The following is a 13,429-nucleotide window of genomic DNA, read 5'->3' on the forward strand; positions in this document are numbered from 1 at the left end:
AATAGTGTTTGTGTGCTCGTGTGAATGTGTGCTGTTTTTCTTCTCATCTCACCACGACCACCGCCGCCACCACCACCACAACCACCACCACAACGACTACCACCGCTATTACCATCACTCCCGTTTGTTTTCCGTTGCGTGGGCGCAGTGGTGCCGCGTTGTCTGATGCGCAGAACGCGTCGCTGTTTGTGAAGCTGCTCATTGTGGAGATTTTCGGCACCGCCATCGGCCTCTTTGGCATCATCGTCGCCATCATCCAGGTGCCCTGTCATTGGTGCTTGTTCTCTGCTGTGCTGTGCTGTGTGTTGTGTAGTTTGTGCTGTGCTGTGTGTTGTGTAGTTTGTGCTGTGCTGTGCTGTGTGCTATGTGATGCTTTGGACATGTCGTGGCCTTTTCTTCACTGGAAAGTGTCACTACTTCCACTACTCACATGCATATGCACATGCAAACACATCTTTACACACACATACACACGCATACGTTTCCCTTCCACTTCCCTGATTTCGACGTTTACAGACACAAGGGCAGCAGTTTGGCAAGACAGAATAAGCGGAGACACACACACAACCCGTGCTTGCATGCCCTACCACACATCCAATCACCCAACATGCAAGCCGACACACACGTCCTCTTCCCAACTCCTCCTCTCCTCCCTCTCTTGCACTCTTGTTCCATCCACTACTCGACTCATTAGCCTCTCTGTTCTGTGTCACGTGAGCTCGTACGTGCGCGTGGTTTCGTCTGACATTGTTCGACATTGTGTGCGTGTCTTTGTGTCTTGTTTGCTTCCTGTCTGTTTGCTGCGTGGGCACTATCTTCCAACTCGTTCATCACTGTTGTCACACCCCACGTTTCTCGTGGATTGTTCTTGCTTCGTATTGCACACAAGAGTAAACACCCACAGCAGCACCGAGCAACTGAACATGGCACACACTATTGCTTGCATGCTTTCTCTGTGTTGATGATTGGGTTTTGTCTCTACCCAACACCCAATGCTCACCCCTCCACACAAAAGGCTTGACTGACTGACGGTTGTGGGCTTGCGTCGCAACTGTGTAACGGATACGATAGTGCGCATGGCGCCACAAGCATACGGGGGTGCAAAGGCACAGCAACATGCATGTACGCCTGGATTGTGTGTAAAATGCACACACGCACACTCACACACATGAGCAGCGAAAATAACGCGCCTGGTGTGACTCGCTCGAGCTTGCAGCAACAAGAGAGACAGACACGGGAGAGGGGAAAAGAAAACACACACACACACACACACACACACACACACACACACGCACACACACACACACACACACACACAACACTATCATGACAAGGACATCACGGAACACACGGGAGCTGCAAGAGAGCGGCGTGTGAAAAGCGCACGCACATGCACAACAGGAGACAAGTGGAGACGCAAGCACAACAGCTACACGGTTTCGGTCAAACTACACATAGAATGGAGATGGTGGAGAGACAAGGAAAGGCGGGGCAGCCGTTGTCCAACAACACACGTGTAACAACCTGACACACATACACTCACATACACTCACAAAAACACAACGGGGAATAGTTTGGCTTGTTTGGGAGAGGGAGGTACAAAAATGACTTGGGACTTGCGCTGGGGTTTACGCGTCGTCTGCGGCGTCACCAGAGTCGAGAGGCAGCTTCTCAAAGACATAGTCGAGCTCGCCCGTGTTGAACTCCTTGACGGTGTGGCCGTGGCCAACGAGCTTCCACTTGGTCGTCAGCAGACCCTCAACGCCAACGGGACCGCGCTGGGGGTTCGCACACAAAAAAGCACGAGGAAACGAAGAGAAAGCGAGGAGAGAGAGAGAAGGGGGGAGGAATAAAATGTGTGAGCGATGGTGCAGACGAGCATGAACGATGGTGTGGACGATCAAGATGGCGGGTGGAGTGCACCAGCCAGGCAGGCGTACGGATGAACAAGGGCAGCAACAACATGACCACAACAACATTCACTGCCGGGTATTTTCTCTTCGCCATGGCGGAGTAGCGCAATGTGATGTCGTGTGCACCCCAGGGCGACTTACGGCGTGGATGCGCGATGTGGAGATGCCAACCTCAGCACCAAGGCCAAAGCGGTAGCCTGCACACGTATGGTCGCATTTGTTTGTGGTGGGGGGGGGGGGGAGGAAAAAAGGAGGGATGAGTGTGAAGTTACCAAACCGGCTTGTGGGCCATATCGCTGCAATCAATGTGTCGGCAGTAGCGCACGCGACAAATGGTGGGTGACACAGGCATGGGCATTCGAGATACCAAGGACATCTCACTGACCATCGGCAAAGCGGCTGCTGGCGTTCCAGAAGACGCACGCGCTGTCAACCTCGTTCAGGAACCTGAAAACGTTTTTGGTTTTTTTGGGGGGGGGGAGAGCGAGGAAAGACAATACGCCATTCGTGTGTGAGGTTCATTAAAGACTGCGCGGTCGTGGTGGGAGAAGGAAAGAGGCAGGAGGTGGGTGTTCAGGACATCGAACACACACACACACACACACACGCACGCGCAACGCACTTCTTGGCGGTGTCCTTGTTCTCTGTGAGGATCACGTCCGTGTGGGAGCTGCCGTAGTCGTGAATGTGCTAAAAGGGGGGGGGAGGAAGGGAAAGAAGAGGAGCAAGAGAAAAGGTCAAGTGTGAGGAGGAAACGGTGTTGCTGGAGTGCTTGGCATGCAAAACTGCAAATACAAAAACAGGCACGGCAACAGAACCACAATATGCATGACGATAACATAACATAATCAATCACCAGCATGGCACAGTCTTCGCAACTTCATCGCGGTACTCACGTTAATGGCTGCGTCGGTGTCATCAACGACCTCGACGGTGCACTCGAGCTCGCCGTACTCAATGTGGTAGTCGTCGACAGGGGGACCGCCAAGCGCAACAAGCTCGTCCAGGCGGGGACCAACGTGCACCTTCACCTGCGCACACCCAACACGTCGCACGCGGCCAACATCAGCGTGAGCGAATCAAAGTCGTGCACAGTACACACGGGTGCACATGGGCCAACAAAGTGACATGCACATGCACACCAATACAAGGTTCGTAGCGCGACTTCATACAGACAGACAGAGACAGATAGAGACAGACGGCGGCAGGGCGTGAACGTACGCCGGCCTTCTTGAGTCCGCGAAGAACGTCGTTGAAGGCGTCCGTGTTGACGAGGTCGCGGTGCACGAGCAGCGTCTCCATGGCGTTGCATGCGGCAGGGTAGTCTGTCTTGGCGTCGATGACAACCTCGATGGCCTTCTGCGGATCGGCGTCCTTGTCCATGTACACGTGGCAGATGCCATCGGCGTGGCCCATCACGGGGATGCCGCCAGCCTGGTCCTGGATGTTCTTCACTGCAGGGGCACAACAGCACACATGGGGTGTGAGGCTGGATGAACAAAACAAATTAACAACACACACACACACACACAGTGGCGCGCACCAGTGCAGTCATAGACACACGCACATATAGAGGACACGAGCAAACAATGCAAGTAACCACGATGTGAGGCGCTAACCGAGTTCGTTGCTGCCGCGTGGGATGATGAGGTCAATCATGCCCTCAAGCTGAAGTACAGAAACCACACACAAAAAACACACACGTGTATGGAGGAAAAAATGTGAGAATGCATCAGGATTGCAAACGAGGGTACAACAAGGAGGCGGCACGGGCGTGTGTGGACGAAACAACACGGGTGCATAGTGGGTGCGGCCTTTACCTCGAGGAGGGAGGAGACACCCTCGCGGGTGCTGACGAGTGTGACGGTCTGGGGATCAACGTGCATCGAGAGCGCCTCTTGCACTGCAAACACGAAGAGCACACAAACAAAAACATGTGAGACACTTCAATGATGAACATGGCACATGCACCGGCACAAGCGCAACAGATACAAGGCAACGGACAGACACAGACACAGACGCACATCCATACACACACAGACACACACAGACACAAACACACAAAGCAAACACACACACACGCGCGCGTACCGAGGCTGTGGAGGTATGCGTTGCTGTGCTTTGCTTCCTTGCCGCCCTTGAGGAGGAGGCCGTTGCCGCTGGCGATGGCGAGGGCAGAGACCTGGGGCAGGCAGTCGGGGCGGGACTCGAAGATGACCATCAGCACGCCAATGGGCACAGTCTCCTGCTGCAGCACCAAACCCTCGCCAATCTGCACCGCAACAAACCAACAGGAGGAGGAGGAGGAGGAGCACAAGGGAGAGGGTGTGCGCGGTTGTGGATCGGTGTGAGGATGAGGGAAGGCTTGTTTTGAGCAGGAAAGCCAAGCACACATGCATCCAACACAAACAAACAAAAGAACAAAAGACAACAACAGCTCATGTGCGTACAAAGCAAGCAGCGAGCTGGATGAGCACCGCAACAAAAGCCGACCTTTGTCTTCTTGAGGATGTGGCCAATGTGCGTATCGCAGCCGGCGGCAATCTGGCGAAGGCCGTCAGCGAGGGACTTGAGCTTGGACGAGGTGAGGGAGAGGCGGGCAACGAGGGCATCGGAGGTCTTGGAGGCAACGGCAGCCTTGATGTCGCGCTGGTTGGCCTTCATAATCTCAGACTCGCGCTCGAGAAGGAGGTCTGCAAGGCGCTCAATGATGGCGCGGCGCTGGTCGGCAGGCAGCTGGGACAGCTTGCGGCCGCCGCTGCGGACCGCCTTGCATTGCTCCTCCACGTTGGCGCGCATCGACTCCTCGCTGGTGAAGAAGGTGCCCACGCGCTCGCCAGAGGTGACGGCCTTGATGGTGTTGAGCTTGGTTCCGTTGGCGATGATGACGGCGGTGCCGTTGCGCCAAGCCCACGTGGCAGAGTCGACCTTGGCCTGCATGCCACCACGGCCAACCTTGGAGCCGCCGCCAAAGGTGACGTCTGGGTCCTTGCTCGGGCAGTACCGGTCCAGGAGACGGGACGTCTTCTTGTCAGGAGGGCCACTGCACACAAATCCATGGATGATTTGTCATGTTTGCGTGTGTGCATGGTCATGTTTGCGTGTGTGCATGCATGCATTTGGGGGAGTGGGTGTGTGAGGAGAAAGAAAGGAGATGCGCAAAAAAGGGCAGGGCAGGGGGGTTGGAAAGGGAACAATCGCGCACAAGTGCAAAGGGCAAAGGCAAGAGCAAGAGCGAGTGCGCAAAACCACACGCGTGCACACACACACGCACACACACACACAGATAACAACAACAACAACAACCACAAACGCACCTGTAGATGCCATCGACGTCGGAGAGGAGGAGGAGGGCATCGGCGCCGACTTGCTTGGCGACGTTGGCGGCAAGGGAGTCGTTGTCAAGTACGCTGAGCACGCCGTCAAGGTCGGCGTCCTGCATGCCTGGCGGGGACACGGCGTCGTTCTCGTTGATGACGGGGATGACGTTCATGGAAAGAAGCTCGTTGAGGGTATCGGTGAGGTTGTTGACGGTGGAGCGGGCGCGGAAGTCGTTCTTGGTGACAAGCACCTGGGCACAGGTGATGCCGTACTGGGAGAACATGGACTGGTAGAGGGAGACAAGGCCACCCTGGCCAGCGGCGGAGGCGGCGCGGGGATCGACGCCGCCGAGGGTATGGCGGCCGCCAACCTTGAGCGTCTGTCGAATGGACCGCGACAGCGCGTGCTGCTGCTGCAGGAGCTGCTTGCCAAAGGCCACGGCACCGCTGGTGACGAGGATCACCTCGCGGCCCTGCTGCTGGAGCTCAGAGGCCTGTTCGATGATGGAGGCCATGCGGCCAAGGGCGACACCGACTTCGTCCTGCCGGGTGATCACTGCCGAGCCGAGCTTGATCACGACGCGGCGCGCGATGCGGGGATCGCTCAGTTGATGGCGGTGGGTAATCAGCGAGGCATGGCGCACCCAGACGGGTGTTGTTGCCAGCCGGGCTAACCGACTACTTTGACCACAGATCATGGCGCGCTGTGTGTGTGTGTGTGTGAGGGGGTACGTGCGGGTGCAAGAAAGGTGTTAAGTGTTGAGTGTGATGGAAAGGACGGAGATGTGGATGGACGGGATGGAAGCGGCGAAGCAACCACACGTGTGATTGGGTGGGGTGGTAATGTGTGTGTGGCAGCAGTGGATTGATGGCGCAGGGTTTGTGGATTGCACACTGGCTTGGAAAATGGTTGATGGCAATGACAAACACTGACCTTTCAGTCGTTCTTGCCGCCAACCAGCCCGCTCAGATTCAGATGGGCAAGACGCCGCATTTGCAGAACCGAAAACCTGCCTGCACGGCTTTCTTCGATTACGGGCACATCATCGGCCCGTTTTGCGTCCTAAGAATATTGCCAATTTTCTACAACCTGCAATCGCTGGCCGCCGCCAAATTTTGAAAACGACGACGACAAACCAGGTCGATGTGTGTGTGTGTGTGTGTGTGTGTGTGTGTGCGTGTGTGTGTGGGTGTCTCTCTGTGTGTGTGTGTGTGTGTACGTGTGTGTGTGTGTGTGTGTCTGTGTCTGTGTGGGTGTGTCTGTGTGTGTGTGTCTGTGTTTCCTCTCGTTTCCTCTTGTTTCCCTTTGCGTCTCTCTCTCTCTCTCTCTCTGTCACACACGTCAATGTCAACAAAAACAGAACAATCTCCAAAGCACAGAGCAACCCCCCGACAGTCCAACAAGCAATCAAGCAACGAGCGTGTGCAGCCATGGAGCAGATGACCACCTGCCTCATCGACTGGGTAAGCACACGATGCTAAGAGCATCGATGCGTGACCAGCGCCGTCGCAATAGCAACATCTCCAGATGCCACTGTGTCGGTACAGACTGTCTCCAGCAACAACCACGTGCGAACCATAGCCACGCTCCTGCCCTCTCACTACAAACACAACACGGCACGACCAACAAACTAATCATGAACCATACTGCAGCTGACAAAGATCTCTGGCAAGGAGATCAGCAGCCTCACTGCGCTTGCAGACTGCAAGATCCTTGAGGAAGAGGCCCGCACCATGTGAGTGGCAATAGCCGTGTTTGTTTTGTTTATGTGTGGTCGTGGTTGTGATTGTATTTGTGGTTGTGGTTGTGGTTGTGGTTGTGGTTGTATTTGTGATTGTATTTGTGATTGTATTTGTGATTGTATTTGTGGTTGTGGTTGTGGTTGTGGTTGTGGTTGTGGTTGTGGTTGTGGTTGTGGTTGTGGTTGTGGTTGTGGTTGTGGTTGTATTTGGCGCTGCGCTTCTGTGTGCAAGATGCGTGCGGCTCTCGATGAGTGTTTTATGCGCCCAAGTTAATTCGACCCACTCACATGTGTGGCCAAGCGTCGCCCCTTCACACACACGCACACACACAAACCTTCTTCCTTGCTCTGCCATTCAGCTGCTGGAAGTCACCTGTGCCTCAGCGCGAGAGCAGCTGCAAGACCGTCTTGGCCATTCTGGAGGCATGCTTTGAAATGCGACTTGGAGGTCACATTCACACAGACCAAATTGAGCAAGGAAACGCTGCAGAAATCATCAAGGTGCTGTGTTAGCCTGTGCGTGTGTGTGTGCGTAAGTTTTGTTGGATTTATGGTATTTGCGTGTGTGTGTTCTCTCTCTCTCTCTCTCTCTCTCTCTCTCTCTCTCTCTCTCTCTCTCTCTCTTTCAATTGTCCTTGCGTGAACGCACACAGTGGTCGGTGCTTGTGCACATGCATGAACTGGCGCATGCATGCGCTCTCACTTACACTCACGTCTCTCCTTCCCTCCGACACCTCTATGCTGTTGCCGTTACTTTGGCTTTACAGATGATTGCTCTCCTCACCCTGGCCTCCCTCGACGAGAAGGCGCCTATCAAATACTATGAGTGAGTTAGCACTGTGTTTAATCCGAGCACACACACACACACACTCACGCACACACACACACACTCTCTCTCTCTCTCGCTTCGTATTTGCGCAGACTTTGCGCAGTAAACACACCAACACACACCCAACACCCTCACATCCTCACATCACCACATTGCCATGTGCCTGCTTGTACTGTTCAGTGCGCTGCAAGACATGTCTGACGAGCACGTGCAGCATCTCGAAAGTCTTCGTGAGCTCGCTGCATCGCTGCTCACTCCAGAGATGGGCGCTGAGTCACCAGACCAACAGTCACCGGCGTCACCCAGTGCCCACAGCCACGCCAGCCACAGCGACCCCCTCAGCATGAGCATGAGCATGAGCATGCCCGGTCGGCCACAGACGCCGCAAACACCCACGTCACGTGTTGGCAGCATGCGTCCGCCTTCGCGCTGCATGGTGCGCACGCCCCACCAGCACCGCCTGCTCCGCACGCCCCACCAGCACCGCCTGCTCCACACACCAATCTCCTCACGAAAGGCCGCAAAGCGCGCCCTCGAGGTGTGTGCGTGTTTGTGTGTGTGTGTGTGTGTGTGTGTGTGTGTGTGTGTGCGTGCGTGTGTGTGTGTGTGCGTGCGTGCGTGTGTGTGTGTTTGTGTTGTGTGGTGTGTGGCGTGCGTGTTGTGTGTACATGTGCATGTGTTGGGTGGTATGTGGCGTGCGCGTGCGTGTGGGTGTGTTGTGTTGCGCTTGTAGGTGGTTATGCATTGTGTGCCCATGTGATGCTTGAGGTCCTGTGAACCATTGCCTTGCGTGTACTTGTGAACAATTGCCTTTGCATGTACAATTGAACCGCTTGCTGACACTTTGGTTTACCTGTCATTGCTGCCTGCTGGCATGTTGGCCCCACACACAGCGCGTCAACACTGAGAACGACGATCTCCGCGAAGGTGAGCGTTTGACTGTTGCGAGTACAGCTCTGCACGCATGTATGGAATGCCCTCGTCTCAGTTGTGACGTGAGGTTCAAAAGTATTCGGTATTCCTCACGTGGCTGACATCTGCCGGTGTCTTTTTTTTTTTTTTTTTTGGTTGGTTGCAGAGCTGCATGAGCTTCAAGAAGAACTGAAGGAGAGGAGTGCGCAAGTGGCAGCACTCACAATCAAGGTGAGCTTTCGCAATGACGCTCACGACATGAGCCTCACACACACACACACACACACACACACACACACACACACACACACACACGTTGCTGTTTGTGCTTTGACGCAACACCACATGTCAACAATCAGCCACACATGCTTGCACCATGCCTGCTTCATTCTGCACCCCTACTGTCACCCCACCTCACGAACTCACGTCACACACTGCGAACACCGACCAATCCGCCATCAATAGGCTGAGCGTGCTGATCGCTTTGAGGCGGAGTTGGAGGACGCCAGGACGGAACTCGACGAGCTGCGTGATGTGCGCGGAAGATTTGACCGGTATGGTGTTGAACTGGGGCTGCTTGTGTCTTTCTAGATGTTTGTGCAACACGCTGTAGTAATTCGCACCATTTTCCCAAAGTTTTGTCATTCATGCATGCACGCATGCATACATATACACACGCACACACACGCGCACACACACACAAAAGGATACACACATACCCATGCACACATCCACACATACCCACTGAATTGCGCCTGGCTTACGATCATCCCAACATCGCCTGCATGTGTGTATGTGCGTGTGTTGTCAGGATGAAGCGGCAGCTGGAGCACGCCAACGAGGAGCTGGACCAGCTGCGTGTTGTTGAGCGCCAACTGAGCGACGCGCTTGAAGCACGTGACCGCATGCAGGAGGAGAAGGCGGTGTTGGCGAAGAAGTTGGAGTGCCAGGAGTCGTCTTCGCGCCGCCGCATCTCTGAGCTGCAGAAGGACCGCACACGTGTCAGCGAGCTCGAGGGAGAGCTCTCAGCATGGGTAAGTTGCACCACGTGTAAATGGGTGTCTGAAAATAGGTTTTGTGTGCATGTTTGTTTGTTTGTTTGTTTGTTTGTTTGTTTGTTTGTTTGTTTGTTTGTTTGTTTGTTTGTTTGTTTGTTTGTTTGTTTGTTTGTTTGTTTGTTTGTTTGTTTGTTTGTTTGTTTGTTTGTTTGTTTGTTTGTTTGTTTGTTTGTTTGTTTGTGTGTGCGGCTGTGTGTACGCAGCTGTGAAAACGCTGATACCACGATTTGTGGTTTTTGCAACTTGTCAGTGTCAAATTGACATGCTCACCTTTCACACATCCATGCATGCACACACCGGTTTCTTGTGTTTGCTTGGCCAGAGAAACGCGGCAGAGAATGCAGAGGCGCAGGTGAAGTCCCTCAAGGCAGAGCTGGCGGTGGTGCAGAAGCAAGTGAGCCAGGAGGCCATGACCAAGCAGAGCGACGCAGCCGAACTTGAGGCAGACAACGCGCGTCTGCGCACAAGCCTGAACGAGCTGCGAGCAGAAGTGTCCTCCATGTCGCAGGAGCGAGACAGGTACTTGCAACGCATATCTTTGGTTCTGATGGAGTGAAGGACGTATTCACTCGCACGGCCACACTTCACAAATCCACACACACACACACACACGGCATACAATTTGGCATATTGACGCAGAACATAATCACGCACACAAACACAACATAACCACACATGATGCACAAAGCCGTTTTTTCTCACGCGTGTTGTATGCTGGCGTGTCACATGGTTCGCTGTGTGCCATAGGCTGCTGCAGATGTCACAGGAGTTTGAGGTGAAGGAGTACGAAATGAAGCAAGCCATCTCCGAGTTGCAGGAATCGTGCGAGCAGTACAAATCCGCTTGCTCTCAGCACCAGATGAAGGTGTGCCACAAGTGGAGGTGTCCCTTGTACTTTGGGAATTACTGTGTGTACGTGTGTTTGTGTGTGCGTGCGTGTGTGTATGTGTTTGGATGTGTGTGTGTGTGTATGTATGTGTGTACGTGTATGTGTTTGGATGTGTGTGTGTGCTCATGTGCTCCCCACCACACTTCTGTGGTGTGCTCACGCAGACTGTACCTGTCCGAAACACACATCTGACTCATGCATGGACACATACATTGGCACATGTACGCACATCTGACGCATGATACAGGCGGTGAGCTCTACGGGACGCGTGCGGGAGTTGGAGGATCAAGTGGAGGCGCTCACGAGCGACAACGCCGCAAAGTCGGATGAGATGCATGCGCTGTCGCAGCGACTGGCAGCAACACGCGCGCAGCTGGAGGACCTGCAGTCTGAGCAGTCACGCATGCGCGCGCGCGTGTCTGCGGCGGAGCGGGAAAACGCCCAGCTGCGCAGCCAGCTCAAAGCGCAGCAAGACAGCACTTCACAGAACAGTCAGGCCGTGGAAGAAGCGCAGGCACAGGTGTTCCACCTCAAACAGCAGCTGGCAGACGCGCAGGAGGAATTGGCGCGAAAGAAGAAGCAGAACACGCTGCTGCTGCGCGATTACAACCGTCTGATTGAACGCCTCAAGCACGAGACGCAGGTGGAGGTGCGCAAGACCGAGATGCTCAAACAAGCAAGCCGCAACGCATCTCCCGCCACGGTAAGCTATGTGAGCCGTGAACATTGGGTGCAGACGTGCGCACACGTGCAAATGCGTGCGTATGCCATGCAAACGCATGCAATTGGGAGATGCGTGCGAAGTTGACATGATGAGCGAAACATAGCGAGCGCAGCGGTGTGTACTAGGTTTGTCTTGTCTGTGCAACCGCCATTGTGGCCTGGAACACTCAGCAGCAAACCACATACATGTGTGTCACGGGTGGTTGTGTTCAATGTAGACGCCGGTTGCCCAGGTCAGCACGCCAAAGTCAAGCATGAACATGCGCCGTGAGCTTGCTGCACAGCATCAGGTAATTTCGGTCAAGTATATGCAATTCGTGATGTCTTGGTTGCTTCGAAGACCTGCTTGGGTCATGCACTTGCCGCCCTTCCACTTTGATGCTGTCAGGACGCACACACTTGTTTTGTGCGACCCTTTGTTTGCGTGCGTGCGTGCGTGCGTGCGTGCGTGCGTGCGTGTTCTGTGCAAGTATCCTTGCAAACACACACACATATGAATTTACACGCTTTTTCAAACACACGCACGCACAGCCAAGTCCGCTGCAAGCACAGCAATCACGGCCGCCACAGCAACAAGAGGCTCGCATGCCCGGCCCCCGGCACCACCGCCAGGCGTGGGCGGAGCAGACACAAAGCAAGGACTATTACAAGCCGACAGATGACAGCCGAATTGAAGAACTCAAGCGCCGTAACGTGAGACTTCCACGAGCACCCATGCACATACCTGCTCTTTGCATGCTTCGCTCGTGTGCAATTGTGCGCTTTCATATGTGTGAGCATGGGTATGGGTGAGTGTGTGTATCCGAGTGTGTGTATATGTATGTGCGTGTGTATGTGTGTGTGTGTGTGCGCGCGCGTGTGTGCGTGTGTGTCGTGTCTTGTATGTCACACTGTGGCATTCTCATCCCATGTTGGTGATAACACCAACGTCCACCCTTACATCTGTCTGTCTCGCACTCTGTTTCACACTCCTGTTGTTTTCCTGCAGGCTGCGCTGCCACCCCATCTCCGCTCGAGCAACTTCCTCGAGACAACAAACTTCATCAACGCAGCACCGGCCACGAAGAAGGCAGAGTTGGATGCACCAGAGGTGCGTGTATATGTGCACATGCGTACACGCGCATGTGCACATGCATATCCGCAAAAGCTTGCGTGCGTGTGTGTTTGTGTGGCATGACCAGCAGCTTGTGTAGACCAGCTGTGTGTCTGAGAGGCTGTTTGGCTGCATGGGAGTGTGACGCTTTCGGGTTGTCTCTTGCATGCCATTTGACCCCCATGTGTGATCGTGTCATTCTCGCACCACATTTCTTCACTTTAGCCGAAGCTTGACACTCGCCGCAAGGCATGGGGAAAGGCCACGACGAACATTCCTCCGTTTGCAACCGCAATCGGCTCCCCACGAGGTGCGCACTGCGAACACATCGTGTGTGCGTGTCCGTGTACCTGCGTGTTTTGTGTGGATGCATGTTTGTGTGTAATAGCCTGCGCCATGTGCGTTGCTTTGTTCAAGCGAGTCATCATCTGCAGCACGTGAGTTCTCATGTACAACTTCGCCTCACTTGCGTGTGCGCGTGTGCGCATGTGTACACAGAGCCCCTGCGTACGGTGCAGGAGACGGCAGTGCAGCGGCAAACAGTCAAGGTGAAGAAGCACAGCTGTTCACATGAGTGTGTGTGTGTGCGCGCGCGCGCGCGTGTGTGTGCATCTGCAGATTCAAAGGCAACCGTTTACACACACGCACACACACACTTGCTGTTGATGGTTTGTCTTCGACCGTTTGTGCGCACAATGCTGCTTGTTGTTTTCTGTACGCGGAACGTTTACCTCGATCCCAACTCCACCTTAACCAAAACGCATCTCTCAATCGCGCTCTAACCGGTATGGCATTGGCTGGTGCCCGTCATTGCAACAACAGAAACCCGTGGCCTTTACCTTTGACTTTGGCGGTCCTGCCAACTCAAGCGCAACGGTGTGTGTGTGTTGTGTTGTGTGTGTGTGTGTGTGTGTGTGTGTGTGTGTGTGTGTGTGTGTGTGTGTGTGTAT

General features: G+C 54.3%; 3 protein-coding genes across 3 annotated transcripts in view; 2 read left to right on the forward strand and 1 right to left on the reverse strand.

Moving 5' to 3' along the window:
* PTSG_12683 (uncharacterized protein) overlaps window positions 1-909 on the forward strand; it is a 2,660-nt gene extending 1,751 nt beyond the window's left edge. The window contains exons 5-6 of the mRNA XM_004991086.1: window positions 6-260; window positions 517-909. Of these exons, the coding sequence (XP_004991143.1) occupies window positions 6-260; window positions 517-549 (288 nt within the window). The 3' untranslated portion in view covers window positions 550-909. The remainder of the gene's footprint in view (window positions 1-5; window positions 261-516) is intronic.
* Window positions 910-1,220: 311 nt separating this feature from the next.
* On the reverse strand, window positions 1,221-6,141 carry PTSG_08123 (aldehyde dehydrogenase 18 family). The gene is made up of 11 exons (XM_004991087.1): window positions 5,231-6,141; window positions 4,407-4,956; window positions 4,005-4,185; window positions 3,734-3,816; window positions 3,533-3,581; window positions 3,135-3,367; window positions 2,810-2,944; window positions 2,536-2,603; window positions 2,299-2,360; window positions 2,055-2,110; window positions 1,221-1,778 (listed from the first exon to the last, which is right to left on the reverse strand). The coding sequence occupies exons 1-11, from the start codon at window positions 5,929-5,931 to the stop codon at window positions 1,629-1,631; spliced, it is 2,268 nt and encodes a 755-aa protein (XP_004991144.1). The 5' UTR covers window positions 5,932-6,141; the 3' UTR covers window positions 1,221-1,628.
* A 523-nt stretch (window positions 6,142-6,664) lies between these two features.
* PTSG_08124 (uncharacterized protein) lies at window positions 6,665-13,031 on the forward strand (the record flags this gene model as incomplete). Its single annotated transcript, XM_004991088.1, has 17 exons — window positions 6,665-6,697; window positions 6,887-6,969; window positions 7,335-7,476; window positions 7,743-7,801; window positions 7,985-8,342; window positions 8,698-8,731; window positions 8,883-8,947; window positions 9,182-9,270; window positions 9,528-9,750; window positions 10,097-10,293; window positions 10,522-10,639; window positions 10,911-11,366; window positions 11,605-11,676; window positions 11,918-12,079; window positions 12,375-12,476; window positions 12,705-12,809; window positions 12,978-13,031. 17 exons carry the CDS (start codon window positions 6,665-6,667, stop codon window positions 13,029-13,031), a joined length of 2,352 nt encoding a protein of 783 aa, XP_004991145.1.
* Window positions 13,032-13,429: the final 398 nt, after the last annotated feature.

Source organism: Salpingoeca rosetta (assembly GCF_000188695.1).
Source record: "Salpingoeca rosetta unplaced genomic scaffold supercont1.21, whole genome shotgun sequence".
Classification (NCBI taxonomy): Eukaryota; class Choanoflagellata; order Craspedida; family Salpingoecidae; genus Salpingoeca; species Salpingoeca rosetta.

Coding starts and splice junctions, on each gene's coding strand:
- PTSG_08123 (XM_004991087.1), bottom strand. CDS start 5,931: ATGATCTGTGGTCAAAGTAGTCGGTTAGCCCGGCTGGCAACAACACCC. Junction 4,957..5,230: donor GACGTCGATGGCATCTACAG/GTGCGTTTGTGG, acceptor ATTTGTGTGCAG/TGGCCCTCCTGACAAGAAGA. Junction 3,817..4,004: donor CGCATACCTCCACAGCCTCG/GTACGCGCGCGT, acceptor TCGTGTTTGCAG/TGCAAGAGGCGCTCTCGATG.